General features: G+C 49.5%; 6 protein-coding genes across 6 annotated transcripts; 3 read left to right on the top strand and 3 right to left on the bottom strand.

Moving 5' to 3' along the window:
- Positions 1–145: 145 nt before the first annotated feature.
- Positions 146–949, bottom strand: Asppvi_003677 (MBL fold metallo-hydrolase; the record flags this gene model as incomplete). Its single annotated transcript, XM_043299638.1, has 1 exon — positions 146–949. One exon carries the CDS (start codon positions 947–949, stop codon positions 146–148), a length of 804 nt encoding a protein of 267 aa, XP_043155573.1.
- A 1,748-nt stretch (positions 950–2,697) lies between these two features.
- Asppvi_003676 (uncharacterized protein) lies at positions 2,698–5,530 on the bottom strand (the record flags this gene model as incomplete). Its single annotated transcript, XM_043299637.1, has 4 exons — positions 2,698–2,946; positions 3,033–3,098; positions 3,158–5,002; positions 5,057–5,530. The coding sequence occupies 4 exons, from the start codon at positions 5,528–5,530 to the stop codon at positions 2,698–2,700; spliced, it is 2,634 nt and encodes an 877-aa protein (XP_043155572.1).
- Positions 5,531–6,108: 578 nt separating this feature from the next.
- Positions 6,109–7,430, top strand: Asppvi_003675 (uncharacterized protein; the record flags this gene model as incomplete). Its single annotated transcript, XM_043299636.1, has 2 exons — positions 6,109–6,946; positions 7,003–7,430. 2 exons carry the CDS (start codon positions 6,109–6,111, stop codon positions 7,428–7,430), a joined length of 1,266 nt encoding a protein of 421 aa, XP_043155571.1.
- Positions 7,431–8,986: 1,556 nt separating this feature from the next.
- On the bottom strand, positions 8,987–10,947 carry Asppvi_003674 (putative POT peptide transporter; the record flags this gene model as incomplete). The annotated part of the gene is made up of 12 exons (XM_043299635.1): positions 8,987–9,330; positions 9,444–9,565; positions 9,615–9,660; positions 9,709–9,800; positions 9,847–9,855; positions 9,907–10,090; positions 10,140–10,239; positions 10,285–10,324; positions 10,374–10,520; positions 10,572–10,682; positions 10,732–10,830; positions 10,907–10,947. The coding sequence occupies 12 exons, from the start codon at positions 10,945–10,947 to the stop codon at positions 8,987–8,989; spliced, it is 1,335 nt and encodes a 444-aa protein (XP_043155570.1).
- Positions 10,948–13,835: 2,888 nt separating this feature from the next.
- Positions 13,836–19,907, top strand: Asppvi_003673 (uncharacterized protein; the record flags this gene model as incomplete). Its single annotated transcript, XM_043299634.1, has 3 exons — positions 13,836–14,183; positions 14,229–19,232; positions 19,281–19,907. The coding sequence occupies 3 exons, from the start codon at positions 13,836–13,838 to the stop codon at positions 19,905–19,907; spliced, it is 5,979 nt and encodes a 1,992-aa protein (XP_043155569.1).
- A 1,030-nt stretch (positions 19,908–20,937) lies between these two features.
- Asppvi_003672 (M20 family metallopeptidase) lies at positions 20,938–22,252 on the top strand (the record flags this gene model as incomplete). Its single annotated transcript, XM_043299633.1, has 3 exons — positions 20,938–21,021; positions 21,074–21,456; positions 21,502–22,252. 3 exons carry the CDS (start codon positions 20,938–20,940, stop codon positions 22,250–22,252), a joined length of 1,218 nt encoding a protein of 405 aa, XP_043155568.1.
- Positions 22,253–22,344: the final 92 nt, after the last annotated feature.

Genomic DNA, 22,344 nt, shown 5'->3' with positions numbered 1-22,344 from the left:
CGATTCCATTTCCTTCAGTTATCACCACATTGATACGCTATCTACTTATGAATGGTTCACACCGATATTACTTCTATTGAATGATCACTGTACAGACCCCTCAGCTCTGCCATATGACAACCTCCGGGTATACAACATTAAAGCGCTATAGAACCGAAACAGCCTTTCCAGGTGTCAGCCAGCACACCTTATCAATGATACCCTCGTCCTCAAAGTCCTTCCGAAGCTCCTTTCCAAACTGCGTAAAGTGGCCCCAGGACTCGTAGTGCATGGGAACCAAAACATCAGCCTTGATCTCGCGGAACAACCGCGCCGCCGATTTGCCGTCCATGGTGATCTGGCAGACGCCTTTGCTGGGGTCGGTCTTGTCCTTGGGTCCGTAGGCGTTGCCCAAGTTCATGATGGCAGCGAGGACATGGTACTGCTCTCCGATTTTCTTCAGGTCATCGATGTACACGGTGTCACCCGAGAACCAGATCGCATTGGGAAGACCGTCGCGACCGCGTCCGAATTCCTCGCTGGTAATGATAAAACCAGTGCATTCGTCTCCGGGGAGGTGCTGGGTTGGTGTGCCGATTATTTGGAACTTCTTTCCAGCGATGACTGTGTCGATCTTCTCCCAGGGCTTGAGACCGTGGACGCCGGGGCGGGGAGAAAGGTTCTTAGCTCCGTCGACGGTGGTGAAGACGCGGCGTCCGTCTAGCAGACGGCGACCCAGCTCATCGAGGTTGTCAATGTGGTCTTCGTGGCTTAGGAGCACGGCATCGATGACGGGGAGTTGATCGAGACGGAGAGCAGGATCGTCGCTCACCTGCAGCTTCATCGTCTCTGTGACGGGCCAAGAGGAGCCGGCAGGAGAGAAGAAGGGATCAGTGAGCATGTTGACCCCGTCGAGGTCGAGGATGGCAGTAGCCGTGCCAATGTGGGTGACGTTGAGTTTGGGAGACATTGTCAAGGAGTAATAGAGATTGGATTGTTAAAAAATATCAAAGGATATCAAAGGAAAAGTGATGGTTATGATAGATTAGTGTTTTGCTGGCATTGAGGGATTCCAAAGTATATTTATACCCATGCCGAGTGAGAGGTCTATCCAACAGTAGCCAGAATTGAATTATTCATTCTGACAAATAAGCCAACAAATTTGGTCGGCATAGAAAGGCACGGAATACCTATCTGAAGATGGCGTAGTAATGCTTAGAAACTCATGAGGGAGTCCTTCACGACTATCGGCTGAGGATCATGATGGTGCATCTCCTAAAAGGGATAGAATATTCGCCAAGAACAGCGGAACGAAGGTTCGGAAAAGCTTCGGCTCCACCGTGACTTTTCACGATGTAGATAGATTGGCAAATATGGTTTAACCCATCTTATATACTTAGTCATGGCAATTGATGGCTTACCAAGCCAACTAACTACAGTCATTCTCAAAATCGCCTTGACCAAAACACACTAAGAGGTCTCCGAGTAACTTGATAATATGCTGGGAGACCATTCTCCTACTCCTCCTATGCGGCGTGTGCTGGTCATCGCTCGTGAGGGTGGCTCCTTAGCTCAGAGAACCTCAACGAGTGATATCATCGGCAAACGATCGTCCTGGCCAGTTGTCGGTTGTTTGCAGGCGAACAACACCCTGAACGGCTCCTGACGGCATAAGCCTCAACTAATAATCACTCACCCTAGTCTGTCGTTACAGTAGACCAATAAAGACTGAGGCCTAGTGCCTTGCTAGCCATGATGATTACGGCGTTCAACGAAGCGTGGCGCTTGACACGTGGAGGGATATATCACAATATGCATCAACACCGGGCAACTTCCGCCTCCCCGTCCGGCATAAGCTGCACCAACGTCGATCCCTTATCCTCGATGGATTACGCCTCTCCGAAACAAGCTACTTCGCAAAAGAATAGTCTTCCATTACTCCAGTTCGGTGATTGCGAGGAAGGTCGAACATATGACGAGAACCCACCAGCCTGTATCCACTACTTGATTGAGTGGAAGGTTATCTTCAATAATAGGATGGTGGCGAAGAATAAAGAACAAGATATAGTTCTAGCCCCTTGGTTTCACTAGAGCCTCTTTCTGCAACTAAAGCTAAAGGAGCTATTTGTACGAAAGTATCCACACCGGAAACTCGAGTCGGATGACACGTCTGTTGCCGTATTCGCCACTCGGCAGAAGGGCCTCACTCATGCATGCAAAGTACGACGGGAATAAGGAGGAATAAATATCCTCTATTGATTAGAAAAATCCAATATGTCACCCATCAATCGCCCAAATAGGATTTGAACAGTACGTAAGACTCTTGACCTCTGATTGTCTGATCTATCATATAAATCACATGGTATCAATTCCTCGCCAATCCTGGACGATCCTAGAACGCTATCTATATCGACATTCCTAGTCTGCTAGATCTTGCTCAAGTGTTATTACTTCAATGTCCAACTGTGCAATGTTGACCTGTAAAATGACCCATGGGGCGTATAACGGAATACTACTCGTCAGGGCAGTGGCTTGTCGATCAGGCAAAGAAGAGATGGTAAAATAACCACGAAGATGAAAGATTGAATTGAATGATCGTTTAATCCGTCGTGATAATGAATCTCTTCTTGGAAAGTGGGAAGAGCCTTTAGTTCTCATAAATACAGTGAGTGATAATGATATGGCCTCTGTAATGCTCCGTGGATGGCTTTTCCTCCGTCAACCATCCGGATCTGTGTACTCCTTAAAACCAAGGCTCGGCTTAAGTGAATATTCCTGACCGATGGGGCTTCTTTTCCGCACGAGATTTATTTTGTCTTTATTGCGGTCGTTGACTTTGAGTTCAGTGGCCGAGCTAGACGTCTGGGCCGTGACCTTGTCCTCGCGTAAGCGGCGGGTATGAGAGAAGAGCTCCTCTTGGAGTTCTTCGGTAACCCATTTTTTAATGATTATATAGTTGCTGTCGTCCTAAAGGTGAGTGTAGTTAGTCTCGCTGAAACGTTGCAAGGTTGGGCCGTCAAAATGTAATGGTGCTTGGGTGAGGTGAGGCTTACCTCGTCCCAGTCCCATGGGAGGTGGTAGACCATCAAGGTCTCGGGGAGCAGGTACTTGCGATGAACCTGCAATCAACAGTCGTCAGGATTTCACCCGTAGATGATGGGACATCGAGGGTGCTTACCTTGATCCAAGTAGGTTTTTTAGTCTCGTCGGGGTGGTCCTGCTCCTCTTCGGGCTTCTTCCCCTCCTCCGTCTCGCTCTTAACTGTCTTCTTAATTATGGCCTCAATCTCCTCTTCACTACATCCAAGTTCAGCTCGTAACCTCTCCCGGAATTCCTTGTCTAACTTTGCCGTCTCTTCCTTCTGTCTCTGTTGAACCCTCTCCCGCATATGCTTCCATTCCAGGACAGCTAGTTTCCTGAAACTCCTCTCGAAATTGCGACTGCGGGCCGACATGCCACCCTCAGAGAAGTCCGACTCCTCAGATTCGAAGTATGTTGCAAATGGTGTCCTCTCAGTCGGAGAGTCACTTGGGAAATTTTCGAATGAGGATGTGTGATCTTTGCCTTTATTCCGTGGTTCTCCTAGTGGATTTCCATCGCGATAGGAGGAATCAGAGAGTATTGTCGCTGCATTCTCCATATGGTTGCAATGCCCACGGGGTCGTCTTCTAGACTCGGAGTGTCGTAATCGGGTTAAACGATCGAAGGAATCTAGCTGAGGGCCAGAGCGATTGACGCTTATTCGTTCCATTTCCGAGTCACCACAATACTCACAATCCAGACATTGAACAAAGATTTCAGGGTTCGATCTCATAGAAGTTCTCGGTATATGTTCTTCGATACGACGTAGTTTGACTTCGAGCAATTCCGCTTGCCTATCACGACCCATATCTTTCAGCAATTGTGCCGATACTTTGATCCTCATCCAAGAAAGCAGCGGAATATCAAAGAAAGTAATGTTAAGTCTTCTCCTTTCTTCTAGATCGTAGTCGAAGCGTGAAGGAAAATCGTTGGAAAAGTCACAAAGTTGGCGGTAAAGATCTCTGCGCTTGTCATCAACGCTAGCGGTGTTTGAAAATTCAAGCAGCAAGTATTCATCAATTAAACAATTAAGGAAACCTGCTGTATCTTGCATTGAACGCTGACAAAGCACAGATAGATCGATCAACCTCTGAAGCATTTTGCTAAAGTCTCCAGATTCGCGAAGAAGAGTCCAAAGAACGGACTGTTGCAAGTGATAGTCTCCTAGTCCTTTGGCAGTCAAAGCCACAATCTCAAGGGTATTCTCCATGGCGGCATTTAGGAAGGATTTCGTATCAGTTGATCCATTCACGGAGTCCTTGGTAGTCTCTCGGGACTGTATTCGGGCAACCCTTCTGAACTGATTGCTAGTAGGCTGGAGATAATTACCCTTGCATAGTCCCTTTGTAGTCTCTAGCAACAGCCAGTTCAAGTATGGTCGACTGTTCACCAAAGGAGGATGCCTTGAAAGTATAGAAAGTGCAAGAGAGTGCGCCTCCTTAGTGAGCTGGCGTTGAATCCCAATACATGCAGAACGGCCTGTTGGAACGTCAAAAAAGCTTGCAAGAAGCGATGCGTTGGCAAGATGTGTCAACGCAAGTTGTTCGTCATCTAAAGACGCTTGCGCTCCCGAAAACATATCTCTCACCCCAGATAATGTGTCGAGTTGAGCAAAATGTTCAAAATGGCCATTGTCCAAATAATGACCTTCTTCATCCGCGAAGAATGGTAAGATAGACCGTAGCAGCCTGTGTGAGTCCCAATAAAAGCCATTTTGTACCACGAAGCGATACCAATCACCCAGTGGAGGATACGCTCCCGAGTATATGCCATGAGCTTCAAACGACAATGGCAGCGGACCACAGCTTTCGCTCTGCGGGAAAATGAATTTATCTTTATCAAATCCCCACATCGCGAGAGGTTTGAAAGACTTTTTCCACAAGAAGCACGAGTGGGCACCCGCATATGCTATAATACGCAAGCAAATCTCCACTGTCTGAATCTGATAAAGGGTAAGCCGAGCCAATCACTGACTGTCAAAACCTTGGGCACCCACCTGGAGCCCGGTGGAATGTTTGTACCACAACGGATCATCATCTGACTTAGTTTCCAGATACCTTAACATCTCCATTGTGCTCTCTAGGGCTGGTATCAAGGCGCCTTTCGTGTAGAGCTCCGCAAGCGATTTGAGAAGTTTCCACAGTTGCATCTCATCGCGAGAATACTGCACCAGAGAGTCTTTAAGCCGACTAGAGACGAATTCATGAAGATCTCCGAAGCTTCCTTGCTCTAAGAGCAGATCCGCATACTCAGATGCCACCGGGAAGAAGTCTATATGAGGTGCCAGCCGTTCTTCAAATAATGAGATTGCCTCGTTGAAATATCCCAAGCGGTTGAGTCGGACCAAGCGCTGCAGATCTGGGCGGATATCCAGGGCCGCATCGAGGTTCAAATGAACGGTGATATCGTTGTCATGATCGCCCAAACGAAGAGTCCTGTCAGGGGATTCAGGAGACAAGGACCTGTTCATCTTTCCGTGTCTGCTTTTAGTGCTGTCATCTAATAGATCTTCATAGTATTTGCTGGCAACCGAACCGAGGAGAGGGGGAAGCGTGAAGGGGAGAAGGGAAGATGGATGGGAGTGAGAGCCACCGACTTCTATTGGGGGTCAGGTGAAAGTATTTCATCACGCTTGGAAAGGATTCATTAGTTTTTAGTTCGTCTGGATCCTGCAAATACCCCGACTCTTCATAATCTGCGTATTCATGGCTTCCATCCGAAGGTGAGCTGACTTGAACAATATAGGAAGAAAATTATCCTGGTCGAAGTTTCATCCATACGAGGTCTCCTAACTCAATTATTATTGTCAAAGCGATGATTTTTTGGCTTCGGCAGCGTTGGAAGAATTTAACCGAGGCGATGAGAGGTACAGCCCAATTATGCAGTGCCAACGCATCGACATTCGGAGTGCAGCCACAAATGCATCCATTTCAAGTGCTGACATAAGACTACAAGCATTTGAAGCAAGAAAAAAGCGATATGCTCGCTGATAATTTGGAGAATTTCAGTAACCCTCTTCCTCGTCCCTTTAGTCGTTGAGCCATCATTATGCCGTTATTACCGCTCAAACACTCGAGCAAGCCGTCCAAATTCGTGGAAATATGTGACACTCAGTCTAGTGCGAGTCTCTGCAATCTCAGATTTGAAAGAGCTCAGGTCGACTGTTGTTTTCTCATGTCCAAGTCGAAATGGGGTCAGCTGAATGGCAAAGACTCCGGTGTGATGTATTTGGATCTGACATTTCACCAACCCGCCGACTACAAGCTCGCACAGGCCACTGTAACTATGGATTTCTCCGAGATCCAAGCTTCCGACTTACCATCCAACCCAAAGAGCAAGGAGCTTGAAGTGACAGAGTTTTACGGGCCCCGAATACTAAGTGGAGAAAGAAGGGAACGTCAAGTATCTACTTCATTTGACGTCGACCCGAAGATTGGGATCCCAAACGCGTCAGTAGAAGGAATTAACTGGTCAAGAAAATCCGACATAACTTACGCATCCCGGTGGACATTTACTGGATCGCGGTTTGCGGCGGGGTCAACTGGCACTAGTGACATTCAAGAGAGTCGCTACCGACAAATTGTGTGGCACTTGCATGAAAATAAACTGGAAAGCCAAGTGGTCCACCACTCGACTGTCCACTCTGCACTCGCATTCCATCACGGAATGGAGCCCTTCTACGTTGACCTTAAAATCGAGCTCAAAATGCATCGTCTGCACCAACGAATCAAACAGCACTTGGTATATCTGCCTCGAAATCGCAGGTCGTGCACAAGGACTAAAGTACAACCACGCCCTGCAACATTAGATAAGAATCTACAATTCGAACAATTGGTCAAAGAACTAGATTATACCATGACTACGGCAAATTTACATCCCGTTACTGGTAGGTTCTCGGTCTCTGTCGCTGAAGAACATTCGCCCGCTAATCATGTTGTGCAGAGGTGTCAGATCCTAAACCAATGTCGACCAACGATGTTAATGAAGATACAGCAGCTTATCCCGAATCCGGTGCGAATCCTCTCCGCGATGGGTCTCTCCTAGCGGCGATACACCAAGTTACTGGCCAGGCGCCACCAACTCCCATGCCAAAGAGCACCGCCAGCTCGGTAATGTCGACGCATACAGGGAGCTCAGACGCTACTCTAGTAGATCCTGATGTCTTAAAGCACGCTGGCAGAATGACCAAGCCCGAGGATTCGACCGCTCACATCAAGCAAGCGCACTTAGCAACTACTCCATATGATGATATTCCGCAAGTTGTTATCGTGGCTTTTTGTCGAATTATCCAGCTTCTCGCAATGCCATTTAGATTATTCATCGCAGGCGTGGATGCATTAAATTCCGCTCTTGCTCAAGCGGGGAAGTGACTTTCAACCGCAGTTAGATTGATGGAATGCTGGAAACAACTAATACATGTGGCACTCCTATCCTCACCAAGTGTCTTTATTATCAAGTTTGAATGTACTTCGAGTAAACGAGAATTCACGATGGCAACCGTCCGTGAGTGATTGTCAAGCTCTTGGCAGGCGACCGCTCGAACACAAGTCACGGCAAAGCTTATCCCGAAGTAAAACATTGTAGGGTCACTATTCTTTAGTGCACAATATTATTTTCTGTACTCGTCTCCCAGATCTTTTCCACCAAAATTTTCGGTTTTGTCAACAACGCCATCCAATAAGTTTCATATACATATTTATGCATCATCAATGCCACGCGATACTAACTGGTCACGGTGAGTGGTTAAAATAGTTGGTCAAATTCCCAAATTGTAATAGGAGACAACCAGTAATTAGTTAGACAGCAATCTAAAGGGACGTTGAGGTTCTATATTGATATGACCGCTAGCTGGGAAGGAGAAGAGAAATAMTGCTACTTGCTGCTTTCAAAGATGTTCTCAATTCAATATCTCTATCAGGCTGTCCTTCCTGATATTGCTTAACTCCATCCCTGATGTCTGAGACAAACCGGTGGGCAACCTAGAGTTCCATGTTCGTGGCTGCGGTGCATACATCACGAGGATACTAATATTAACAGGAGACAAATTGGGCTAGCTGTAGAACTGAATAGGTCCTTTTCCGCTCGTTGTGTTCAAATAATGTGCGAAGCCTCCAGCATGTATGCGAAAGATCGACAATTTGTGTGTGGCTTGGCAAGGAAAGTTGAAGTCACCTCGCAGATCATCCAGGAACTCGGCGCGAGGCGGTTCTCTCCACATAGATTTGCAGAGATCCACTATAGGCTCCACGAAATTTCACGGACTTTTCGTACGTATCATGTAATTTTACATAGCTAGGTACTATAACATACGCAGTACAATGGCATTTTACTGCGCTCCTCAAATTAACGAGGCCCGCTCAATAATGGATCTGCCGCTAAGGCCTTGGCGGTGGGTCCAGCAAACAGTTAGCAAGTGTGTATTGGTCAAGCCGATTTCGAGAATCACTGTACGAGCTTTGTCCTTGACCTGATGGCCCGAGCCGATGTCCATGTTTGGGATAAATTAAGCCTATTTGACAAAATAGATAGAGTTGCGCACGCATGAGTCTGGTTTATCTAACCGCAGCTCCGTCTTCAGTGGGACTTATGCATGATCCTGCCAAAGCTCATGGAAGAACCGAGAAGGTTGCCCGCAGAAAGCGACCTCTGCGGCGCATCTACTTGTATCGTGGCCAAACACCTGACAATCCCTCCCAGCCCTACCGTCACGATCCAAGTCGGGTCCGCCGTTGGGTATCTGCCAACAAGACGGTGTGTCGGCTATTTAGATGTTCGAAATGTAGAGTTTTCGGTTAGAAGGTAGTGATAACTAGTATATCCATACATTCTCGCCTATTCAAGCTGCCTATTGGTCTCTTTGTCTCAATCTATGGCCATCATATCGCAGTAAACAAAGAAGCATAGAAACATCCGCTGCACATTAACATCAATGCTTTTCTAGCCGACACAAATCGTTGATATCTTCCACTGACAATTCTGTCAATTCCTCCTTGCTTGTGTCCCCGATCATGTTCATGCTTTCCTCCGTCTGGTTGTATTTGCGGAAGCAAAAAAAGAACACGATAGCTGTGGCAAACATGGTTACGCTGAGAGAGGCATACTCCACCAGCACTTTTGGCTCAACCGATACAGGCGACAGGGTGATTCCCACAGTTGAACCGATCGTGCAGGTAAGAAGAAAAAGAGCGGAGACGATACTCCGCATTGACCTTGGGGCTTTGGTGTAGGCATATTCCATCCCGGACGGACTGGCGAAGAACTGGGGGAGCCCTATGAGCGAGTAGACTGGGATCTGGAGGAGGATGCTAACATGAGACGGCGGTGATTGATATATTACTGCTTTGTGGATAGAAAATCGTTCGAGGATTTGAGGCGAGACATACATTGTTGGATGACAGCAGCGATGGCAGTAGCGAAGGCTATGGCGACGAAGCCGGTAGTCATGCGACTTATGGGTTTGAAGGGGATATGGAACCGTCGGAGGGCAGGGTTGATGAGGCGTTCGCTGTTCTGTCAGTATTGCATGGATTCCGAATCGAGTTGAAGCAACATACAATAGAGGAACCGCAATCAGAATAGTGAGGGGATTGAATAGTCCGACTATAAAGGTTAGAAATCGCTCGAATAACAAGCTGGATGAGAACGTACTCATATCATGCGGTATCCGGTATGTCTTGAGAGACGACGCCTGACTGACGAGGTTGTTGTTGGCCTGGCCATTGCATAACCAGAAAATGGGGCTAGAAAGTCAGCATTATCGGATGAGTCGAGGGGGTGTGAACGTACTATAGGAGACTGGCATAACGTTAGTAATGGTAGGAGGTGGTAGGGCTCGACTGAACTTACAACACCCGGCAGGCAACAAGTGCTCGTTTCAACTCATCCACAAACGTGTCGTCCCAGCATACAGCTACACCACTGGCCTCCATCGCAAACGGCCTTGCTGCGTCTATATTGCCATTGTTCTTCAGGCTAATCCATAGGACGCGAACGGCTTTGGTAACGGCCGAGCCATGCGGTTGCTTGATCACTACCATGATTTAGTCCTTTTCTTCAAGGGAAATGGGACCTTCACCTACCATATTTCTTGAGGGCAACTACTAGGGCGACAATGGCCAATAGCCACAGACACAGCGGCATCATAAAAGCTGCCCAGAAGTCCACCTTGAGCTCCAGCCACTACTAACGTTAGCAATGACCTGACACCGCGGGAGACGGACGAACTGAAGCGGGAATGATCGAGAGAGCGCCAATATTTATGATCCTTGAAGTATATCAGTATCTGACACGCCTTTATATTACTGGAGACCCACCTGTAGTATCGCGCATAGACCGTCTGAACTGTTACATTGGGATCGACAATGACCTTCTCTCCACTCTGCAGTGACTTTACTCGTTCTGTGCGCATAGAGTGCTGTTCAGCAATCAAGGGGCCGACATTGCTTTTGATACCACCGCATCTGATTCATTAGCATACGTAGTACTTGTCAAAGTTCCATTGCAAGACATACCCCAGTCCAATCAATACTAATGCAAGCATTAGACCTGGTAAACCTCCTCCATGCTCGAGACTTGGAGATAGCGACGTGATGAACAAAACCAGGACACCGCACACGGAAAGTCTATTGCATGTTAGGGTGTTCGAGAAGTGAGAACTAGAAGGGAATGTACCCCGCCCCAAGGAAAATGGTCTTGAATCGACCTAGGTAGCTGTCTGCAACAACAGCCCCGAAAATCGGCGCCAGGTAGCACCATCCCACAAAGAAGTAACTAATCCCAGTTGCTACCTTTTGGCCATGCTTCTGTCAGCTTATTTGCAGAGAGGGGACGAGGCTATCATGTGTACCAATCCCAGGGCACCGTGGTGAAGTACATCATCACGACCATGCTGTATGTAATTTTCTGTGCCTGTCAGAAATATTCTCGCCGAGAGCACAGATGATAGAACTCACGAATTGGCGCTGTGATGGAACGATACGTAAAGCGCTCAGCCAACTCCACTGCAGCCACAAGGAAAATGTCCAGCGAAATGTCATCGCAAACGCGCCGACGATTTCTCTTCTCTGGCTCTGGTACCTCCACATGCTTGCATTAAAATGGATCGGCTGGCTTTATGGTGCAAGACAAGGCCATTGTTTCATATAATTAGCCACCAACTTCATACATCCATGACAACCTGTCAAGAAGTCCACTTTGCGGACATATGCCCAATGCAGTCCAGCCATATGCTCGATATATATAGTCGATGAGATCTACGTGAAACAGTGCCATGATGGCTTTTGGAGATCTACTTGGCCCGAGGAATGGATTCGCAATCGATGGACGATCTGAGTGCAAGGACATGTCTTACAATACAATGAATCTCCATTTGTCGACTTTGAGTCCATGCCTTGATTGAACCGTAGATCTTCTGTTACTCTACACGTAAGTACTCTACTATGACGACGGGAGAGAGACTGTATAGAATCATCGCCTCATGTTGTGCCTTTCAAGGTAGTGAGAACCTTATTGTCAAGATAGAACCCTTGCAATCATCCACCGGGATTCTTGCCGCGTATTGTCGATGTCCATCAGTCCACTACTGTAAGCTGCGAATCCAGTGCACTGATAGAGGCAAGTCATTCTGCGAGTTGATTGTTTCGTGTAGACAATATATGACGTCAAAGCATTCAATAATAAACAAGAGGACGGGGTTCCACCTTCAATTCTAGTGAGGAATGTGGACTGGGCAAGGGGTGTTTGGAATATCCACGTTTTACAAATCCCGAATGATATTATCATGAGAGCGCTTCACACTCAATCTGAGATGCTCACATGTACCATCAGTGTCAGCCATCTTGATCAAACTTAAAAGTGTCCAAAAGAGGCCTCAGTTCTCAGGATGCTTCTGCCGAAAAGAATGCTGGAGTGATATCAAGTCACACTTCGACGCCATCAGGAGCGGGTGAGAAGCTTAGCCCAGCCACGAACTCTATCTAGAGACAGAATAATGATGACTGTAAGGAAAAAATATTAGCTCCAGGAACATTGGAATCTCCATTCTCTGTTTCAAAAGCGTGAGTTTCTAGCGTGGCCATGGCAAGCTTACGCGGCGTTATACAGGCCTATAAACAACAACGATATAGAAGGTCAGATGCCACTACTTTGGAGACAAATGATGAAAGTTCCGCGTCAGTGGCTTCCTGATGGCTAGTAGCAATTGAATCTCGTTGAAGAATTGAAGGCAGTCTCCCACCATCTCTCGGTTTCAGACCTCGAGATATCCGTTCCACTTCACAAAGATAGGGGCAAGGACATCCACACTACATAGAGACCTGATGATTATACTCAAGTGATCCAAATGCGATATTCCCGGTTTAAGGTTTCTAGCTGGTTGGCTCATTAAGCCGGAGATCATTGCAGGTGCAAATGTTCTAGGCTATTGAACCCTTCCGCATTGTTAGTGCATTCCTCAAGTGCAGCCAAGCCGATGATTATGCAGGAGCGGCACGACCTGGCCTTTTTGGGAACTCTTCTAGCTCACACCCAAGCGTTTTTCGATCTTGAGCTTGCTTCATACAAGGGTAGTAATCTTGTCTGTTCAAGCTGGAGCACCAGCACCTCATACAGCACCTCATACAGGACTCTTAGCACCGCTTGATCCATCATTGTAGTAGTGTTTAGAGTGAGAGAGCCACTGGTCACCACTGAGAATCTTTCTTGTTCACAGCTTGGCCTTATTTGGTCCATTTACCACATTCTTACCAGCTGTTGTAGATTAAGACAGGCATCCGGCCACACTTTAGCAACGTCACCTCGTTCATACAGCAGTTTCCTGGCCATTACAGACCTACTCATACCATTTGTTCTTCGTTGTCATGAGAATCGAGATTAGGTACAAAACGACAAAGCCCACAGCCTGCTCTGCGTAGCTCTGTTGAGCGTTGAAAGTCGTTTCCGGCTCACGCTTAAGTTCTGACGGGTCTCAACTCCAGATGACTGTCTTCTATAGTTGACGAGACCATCTTCATCGTCTAAAACCTGAAGTAACTCCTAACATATCTTTTCTATTCCAAGTGATTGTTTGGCTGGGAGAGTTGCACCAATGGTTGGAGAAGATCACTCCACACTGGCAACTGGGTATACGGTCAATTTGATGTCACTGGGTACGACATGAAAGATTCACCCCACAAGACAAGACAAAAGACAATCTTCTTAGTCGATGACGACTCGGGTCGCACGGAGATGGATGAATAACCTTGTCCCAACCTGGTGGGCGGGGATGACACCATGACTCTCTTCGTGCGGGGCCGAGTTTATTTACATCGACAAAGAAACCTCATCTCGGCGCGTTCCTCCTGCCAAAAGAGTTGCAGAGCCTTCATCCGATATATAACTATTTTCAGCTCCATATGAAAGGAATATCGTCCAAAGGTCTGAAGAGACTCTATATTATCGCGCTTACGTATTTGCCAATTGCTGACGGCGTAATTAAGACAGACCATAGAGCATCCAGATTGTCCCCGATTGACTTCACAGGAGCCAAGGTCGGCTCTCACGGATCCAAGGAACCTCTATTGATATGATGGCATGACCCCGGATTCTCAGTATCTTCTCAAGCTAGCTTGCATTTCGAACTGCCATGATGTCAGGATTGCAAGCATCCCGGCCTCTTTCATGCAGCGATATAACATTAGCCTGTCCGGTTGGTTCGCCTTACAGCAACACCTGCATGTCTGATGTGAAACGATTCTTTCCAGCACCATTGTACTATACCTTTTACAACATATCATAATATGGTTCCGATACGAGCCAGAGCGCACAATGCTCGAGGACGCTCTGGTCAGCTCTCCGTGCTCCGGGAAATGGTCCAAACCGTTTCCCGGGAGTGCGAACCACGCTTGGGCATGTCTGCCAGTGCTATCCAAGAAAAAGCCCAGACTATCGATGCTTTCTTTGACGCGATCGCTGCGGAGCGCCTGAGACACATGCCGGCGGACGGAAGCCGGCTCGACGGCGCTCTTCGACGCGCATCCAGCCTGGCCTATGCCGTGGCCTCGTTACGCGATGCTGTTGTTTCTTTCATGGACGGCGCGGAGGAAGCCACTAAATTGGTCTGGGGTGGCCTTCTACTGCTCCTAGAGGTGAGACACATCCAGGTCTTTCGGACTAGTAGCTAACGATTGCAGATGGGAATCGAGCATGTGGACATCCTGGACAGCATTTTCGGTCGGTATGGACGTGTTACTCTTCAGATTTCTCTCTTGCTACAGCAGGAGAGCTCCTTTAAAGAGTCCACTTCATTGCAGGACGAGGTGGCCAAGGCTTACGCCAGTTTGCTGAAGCTTGTGCTACACGTTACCATGGAGTACTCTAACGCGTCACGGTCTTTGGACTGGCTGATGATGGGCGAACACGTCGATCAAGCCTTTTTCGAGTTTCACAACAGTTTCAACTCAAATTGGCGGAAACTGTCAGAGCTGGCCTTATCCAAGAGGACGACCACGGATGTTGCTGCTGTCTATCAGTTCCTCGATCTGCAGGATCGTCCACTCCAGATGGTTCTCGAAGGACACAATCAATCCCTGGCGGAAGGCTCTTTTGCGTGGTTTGACCCGCATCTCACGACTTTCACTCTCAGCAACCGTGAGATGATGGTAATAACAGGCAGTCCAGGGGCAGGAAAAACTGCGCTGGCACAATGGACGGTTGAGCGGCTGCAGGTCTCCTCCGAGTATGACATCTGGAACGTCATTCCCTGCTGGGTCCGAGAGGATGTGCCTATCACAACGTTGACCCTTACCATTCTCAAAGGCATTCTCCATCAAATGCTGGACCGATGTGTCAGCTCATGGAAGACCCAAGAGCGTATTCTAACATCGGTTCGAGAGGCTGCACGCATGGCTTCCACTGGTGCTACAGACGCTCAGGTGGAGGACGTGCTCTGGTCCGCTGTGAGAACGGCAATGCAGTCACACATGCACTTCATGATTGTCCTGGACGGCCTCGATCAGATCAAAAATGCCAAAACCACCATGGCTGGATTCCTTGCGCGCCTACAAAATTCTATCTCCGGCACATCGTCGAAGCTTATCATCTTTTCCAGAGAACTTCCAGCGCAGCAGCAACTTGGGAAAAACACTCAACAACACTCGCTAACTCCCGCATTGACTCACACCGACTTGCTCGCGGCTGTCACCGACGCCATCAAGTCAGACGGCCAATTCTACGGACTGGCGGAGGATCAGATAGACGCGATGGCCCATCGCATCGTGGCCCGCGCTCAAGGATGCTTCGTTTGGGCACAGCTCACCATCGAATCTATGAAACAAGAGTCGACCTTCAAGGGCATGATGAGTGCAATCCAGCAAGCACCAGACGATGTTAACGAGCTTATTGGCAACCATCTAAACACCACAGACATCACCCGCCCTGACATCCGCTCTCTCCTTGCCTGGCTGGTGGCCTCCGAGCGTCCTCTGCGCATCAAGGAAGTAGAAGAGCTCCTCTCAGTGGACGCCGAGAGTCTCAAGATAACGCCGCGTCCAACCGGCGCCGAACGCAACATATTCAAGCCCTTGGGCCGTCTGGTCATGGTCCGCGACGGATTCGTGGCCTTCCGCCACTCCATAATCCGTGAGAACCTGCGGCAACGCGCCATGTCCGCTGACAGCAACTACTCGGACAATCAGGGGTTCCCGTTCAACCTCGAGGAGGCACATGACGATCTCCTCACGCGATCCCTGGCCTGGACCCGCCTTTGTGTCAAGGAAGAGGTGGCAATCTCCATGGACAAAATGCCAGGGCAGCAGCGCGACCTTCTCTTCGACTCGTATATCCTTCTGGAATACACTTCGCGCTACTGGTTCTCGCATCTGCTTTCGTCCCCGATGATCACCCCTGACCGTGAATTTGCTTTTACGCCGGTCTTCAAGAACGCCTTGCCCAGTTCTGTCCTTTTTGCGCAGATGGAGCTGACCAGTCGGGAGTCGCAGTTCAGTCGATCCAGCATCCTGGAGCTTTACCGGCTAGCGGTTGCGGTGCGTCGTGTGACGCTGGGCGAGAAGTCTCCGGCATTCTTGCAGAGTCTTATTCTCAGCGCTCGTGCAGCCGACTTGGCTAAGGCCAGCTGGGCTAACGATCATCTGTATGAAGCATGGACGCTCAGTCGGTCGCAGCTGGGGGCCTCCTCTCCAATCTCCATGGAGCTGGAACAGCTGATGCTGACCTCTCCTCAGCAGGGAGGCCCTGGCGACAAGACCGCAGGCATGCGCACCGAGGCCCTTCGCGAGATGACCTTGTCCCACTGGGAGTCGACAGAAATCACCTTTACCCGCCGCGTGGAGTACCTCACCACCTTGGTCACAACCTACCAAAGCAGCAATCAGACCGAGGAGGCGTACAGCGTCTCGAAACAGTTTTACCGGCAAACTCTGGACAAGTATGGTAGTCATTCGGCGGAGAGTATGCAAGCGGCAGATTTCCTCACCCAGAACTTCCAGATCGCTTCCTCCGACGATCTCGCGCTGGAGATTGCGCGGCTCAAATACGAGAATATGATCCGTTCGATGGACGTCACAGACCACCGCCGCATCTCCTACTCGTTTTACCTCGCTCAGCTGTATGAGGAAAAGCACAAGACTAAGGAGGCAGAATCGATCTTGAGAAGCCTCTGGGCCGGAATGTGCTCGCACGACATCGATTCCGAATGGACATGGGAGAAAAAGACAAAGGTCGCTTTTGTGTACTACCAATTCCTGCATCGTCACGGCCGCCACGAGGAGGCCAAGATGGTCCTTGGCGAGCTATCCTCAGATCTAGAATTAGGCGGCATCCACTCGCAGGCGATGGCGGATCGCGCCACAAGCCTTCGAGCGGAGGCGCGAGAGCAGGGCCTCATCGGAATGGAGCGGACCCTTTCCATGCTCATTTGGAACTACTACCTTGCAAGCGGAGACCAGTACTCGCCCGAGGCCGTCGCTCTGGCCGAGGAGCTCGCCGACGAGCTGATGGCCACCCATACGACGGTTGACAGTCTCGCGACCTTATCTCAAGAGGAGCGCCTCTACATCCACAGCCTTATGGGCAGCATTGCGTCGTCAGGCAGCGGTCGCCACTCCACGTCTGTTTTGACCTTGTGTCACAACCTCTGCACTCTGCATATCCGCGAGGGACAGTGGAAACAAGGCAGTGACTGCGCCTGGGCAGTCCTGAAGCATGTATGGCCGGATGTCCACGATCCTACCTCCGAGGCCAAGTTCCGGTCTGACCGCGCCCCGTTGATCGCTAATATCGTTCTGGACTATGCGTACTGTCTTTTCCGTCGCCTTGATGTTGCCAAAGCGACGACGGTCTACGGAAACGCGTTCAAGGCATCCATTACCGCGGAGAAAGTGACCGTGCAGCACCTCACCGCTGTTGTCAAGACCGTGATTGAATTTTATGAAACCACGTTCCAGTTCTCCAAGGCGCTGGTCCTCCTGCACCAGGTCAGCCAGTTCTTCATCTCTCGTCTGGGCGATTCCGACAAGCATACGATCGACAGCCTGTACTGCGAGGGTGACTTGGCCACTCGCCTGGACCGAAAGGACGAGGCCGAGGCTGCATATCGCCATATCTACCAGGTCAGCATCCAAGGGGGTATGGTCAGCCCGACCGGTGTTCGAGCAGCCATCGATCTCCTCGGTATCTATGAACAAAAGCAGGACCGCGAAAGCGCTCTACAGGTTTACCGTCATTTCTGGCCGACTCTTGTGCGTTTCGACGAAAGGGATGGTTACGACCGTGCGCTTCTGGAGGGTCTGCTAGACAAGACTTACAAGGGATACATGAGAACCTTAGCCGCCAGCACTGCGGAGGAAGGCCCCGCGGAACGCTACACCGTGGCGTCTCAGTACCTCCAGCTTTGCAAGAAGATTCATGGGCAATCGAGCCTAACGACTCGGGATGCGACTCTCCGTCTCGCGGAGATCTGCGAGAAAATGGATAGCCATCTGGAAGAGGCGCTTGCCCTTTACCGGCATGTCCTCAAGACGAAGGAGTGGGTGCCTCAATCGCAGGCCTCCCGGCCTTTGCCTGATATGACGGATCCAACGGCAATGGGTATCAAGCACAAGATCGCTCAGATTTATCTTCGCAAGAAGAGCACCTCCGACGAGGCTCGTGCTTTGTACATGGAGGAGCTTACCTTCTCCAAGCAGCAGCGAGGTCTATCTTCCTCCCCGACACTTTTGTGGCTGCGTGAAGTGGCTCTGGTCTATGCTTTGAAGGATACGATCGAGTCGCGCAACCAGGGTGCAAGCATTCTACGGGACCATGTCAACGAGGTCATCCGCGTCACTGCCAGTCGCGAAGCGCTGGTTGAGCGCGCTCACCGTCTCGCGGAGATCTATCTCGAATGCGGGTATAAGGATGCGGGTTACGACTTGATCGACGAGCTTCATAAGAAGGTCATTCATGAAACCCCGCGCGCACAACAAATGGCACTGAACGAGCACCGTCCTGCCGTCTTTGTTGCCGCGTTCKAGGAGGAGTTTGGCAAGAAGATGACTTACAGCCAGATTCTTGACGCCTTGTCTCAAGAATGCGGCGTGTACAATGAGTACCAGACGAGTCTTTCCAAGCACGACCTCGTCACCACTATCGTTACCGGCCAGAAACTCTCCGTCATGCAGACCGAGCAGAGACGCGTGACAGCAGCCACCAAAACGCAGGGCAGCTTGTACGAATACTTTTGCAACTCGCTGTCTGTTTCTCCCGAGTTGCGCTCCAAGGACGTGGTGCACCAGTTCTACAACTTATGTCGCCGCGAGATCGTCAAACCAAACTATAATATTAATATTATCACTGAGACAACCCACATGGTCCGCGACTTGTGCAACAGCTCGCGCTTCCAGGATGCTGCAGACTTGACTGGCGTGTTCCACTCTTTTGTGCATCTGACCGACGGGCTGGACAGCCACGAGGCAATCTTTACAGCCATCAAGCTCTGCCTGTATCTCAACGGTTACCAGACAAGCAAATGCTCGGACAGTGGCACCGCCAAGAACATGGCATTTGAGTCTCAGATGCTCCTTCAAGAGCTCATGGCCAGAGCTCGTCATCTGAAGATTGAGTTCTCTGAACTCCCATTCCCCGAATTGAACGATCTAGTTACAGTACTGGGTGAACACGAGATGTTTGAAGATCTAGAGGTAAACCCTGCCCCTACCCCGCTATATACATATGCTAATGCTATCCAGGGCATCCTCACCGACCTCTGGACCTCGCGGATCGTCCAGAAGACCTGGTCCCACAACATGATCGTCTGGATCGGCCGTCGGCTGGTGGAAACCCGCTTCTGCCGTGGGCACACCTCCGCCGCAGTGCAGCTGGCCAAAGACATCTGCTACAACCTGCGCCACGTTTGGGGCAACTACGACCCCATCACATTGGAGATGACCAAGCTGCTCTCGGGCCTGTACACGGCGACAGGCAACCACCTCGCGGCTGTGATGCTGCATGAGTCAGCGCTCCATGAGCTCCTGAACGACCCGGACGCGGACCAGGCGCATGCGGCGGACACCGTCAGCCAGCATCTGCAGCTTCTCAAGCATGCGCAGGCGCGGCTCAGCAAGGAGAGTGGGAAGGCTGTGGATACGAGCGCGTACGACGAGCTAGCGCATCAGGTTGCTACCAAGTTTGGAGTGAAGCTGGAGGGTCTGGAGGGGGTGGGGGAGGAGGACATGGGCATGTGGCACCGCCCAAGAAGGTTCAGTCTGGATGTGGAGGAAGACCAGACGCATTCGAACCGTCTGCGCACCAGCAGTGGCTCGCCGTTGCTGACTGGGAATGCAGGGGCTAAGCGGATTTCGATCACTGCGTTGTAGGCAAACAGGTGCTGCAATTTCTGTAATTTAATCACTCAGAATGTCTCTTCATCTCGATGAAAAGTGCTGGTATATAGTCGCAATTTACGCGTTAATGCAATCCTACATACTTTTCCGCGCTCAGGCAGTTTCTGGTCAGTCAACCGAATACGATTGATACTTCCACTAATAAATACTAATATCCTTCTAATATAGTTATCTTAACCTTTAGTTTCTTCCTCCTGGAGACTGAAGCAACTTTAATATCTGACTAGGCTAATTATGCTAATATTCCTAGACCTCTTAAGGCAGTGGTGAAAGAATTTGCTAATTAGTATCTATTATAGGTGAATAGTAACAGCTTTAAGAATAATATTAAGAAAGTGTATGATATAGCATTGGAGGATTATCTTAACCTTTGACAAATTTATGTGGAAAACCTGGACTTCTTCATTAAGCAGGGTGTAAAAATTGGCATTGTACATTGACTTATTAGCCATACGAGACCTGGCTTAAGGAGAGAGAGAGCGGTTCTGGTTAAAGTATACTAAAATACTTTAATTAGGTACTGTATAGAAAGGTTGCCTTCACTGGCATGCATATTACTGCGCAGAGCTGATTCAGAATGCCACCAATCTTTCAATAAAGTAGAAGAAATGTGATGTTATCTTATGCCTTCCAAACCTATGTTCCGAGATCTGTCTGTCCTGTTCTCTACTAATCGCTCCTTCTAGGGATAAACGTAGACCATGGGAATCCAGGACCATTTGGGCTCTCGATCAGGTGTGGGAATTCTGTCCAGATCATGGGCTCCGTCGTCCTTAGTGGCTCAAAAGGTCAACACCGAGGGGTAAAGGAAACCACTTAAAGCGGAGATAACCGTTTAGGCCAATCAAGCACTTTTGCGCGACAGGGGCAGAAATAGTGCCATTAGACTAACAGGTCCACAATGTCTGCCTTGAGAGAGTTCATGAATAAATTGCTCGTGTCAGCAGCCACCTGCTGACTGTGTTCATCTGTTTGAGACCAACCTTGACCGTGACATTTTAGAATGGCGGAACGGAGCACGGTTCAAAAGGCCGTCGACGAGTACATTGCTACTCTTGAGGTTCCTCTACGAGAGCTTAATAAAAACGTACGACGGTGATCTTTGTGCTATGCTACAGTATTGCTAATCATTTGAGCAGATTCACGAGAATCCGGAACTAGCGTATGAAGAGCATCACGCTCACGACACCCTCTGCGCCTTTCTGGAATCCTTGAATATCCCAGTAACTCGCCATGCGTACGGGATCTCGACGGCATTCGAGGCTACAGTCGGTGGTCAAGGACGGTGTGTCAATTTCAACGCCGAATACGATGCTCTACCCGGGATCGGACATGCATGTGGCCATAATCTTATTGCCATAGCCAGCGTGACGGGCTTCCTGGCTCTGGCATATGCTATCAAGAAATTTGGCCTCCCTGGTCAAGCGCAGCTACTCGGCACTCCTGCAGAGGAAGATGGAGGAGGAAAGATTGATCTGATCACCGCCGGAGCTTACAAGAAGGTGGACTTGTCCCTAATGATGTAGGTTTGCCTCACCAGTATCCTGCAAGTAGCTAACGATAGCAGTCATCCCATGTCAGAGGACGAGTTTCTTGATCAGAAGGCCACGGGTATAGCTGGACGCTCATCCATCTCTCTGTACGATATAACCTGTACCTACGAAGGGGTGAGTGCTCATGCAGGAGTCAATCCCTGGGAAGGCGTCAATGCTCTGGACGCGATTGTGATGGCGTATAATGGTATCTCCATGCTGCGTCAGCAGATTCGCCCTGATGAGAGAATCCACGGCGCCATCGTTCAGGCTCCGAGCATTACGAACGCAATCCCCGAGCTGACAAAGACCAAGTATACCGTGCGCAGTCCGACTATCAAAGGGACCAAGCTGCTTGGTGAACGCGTGCGGCGATGCCTGGAGGCTGGTGCATTGGCGACGGGATGTAAAGTCAAGCTGGAGGAAAGCACTATCTACGCGGATCTTGTGGTCAACTCTTCTCTTTGTGAAGAGTTTGTACAGAAGATGGCCGATCAAGGGGACCGGATCCTGCAGATGGATAACGTTCCGATGGCGGGGTCCACTGATCAGGGCAACGTCTCCCATCTCGTCCCGGCACTTCATGGACTGATCGGCATTCCGGTCTCTGACGGGGCCAAAAATCATACACACGAGTTCACAGCCGCGGCGGGGACAGACACTGCGCATGCTCGAATTGTGAGGGCGGGGAAAGCCATGGCCATGACAGGGTGGAGATACCTGATAGATGACGACTTCTCCGGCAGAGTGACTCAGGATTTCGATAGGAGAACTGCCTTAAATTAACTCTAATAGAAAATTATAGCACCTACGCCACTCTGATAGCCTACTATCAGTTGACTTGGGGTTGCATTATAGAATGTCCAGTACTGTGAATC

The sequence above is a fragment of the Aspergillus pseudoviridinutans genome, assembly GCF_018340605.1.
Source record: "Aspergillus pseudoviridinutans IFM 55266 DNA, scaffold_2, whole genome shotgun sequence".
NCBI lineage: Eukaryota > Fungi > Ascomycota > Eurotiomycetes > Eurotiales > Aspergillaceae > Aspergillus > Aspergillus pseudoviridinutans.
This window is presented reverse-complemented; position numbering and strand designations above follow the sequence as displayed.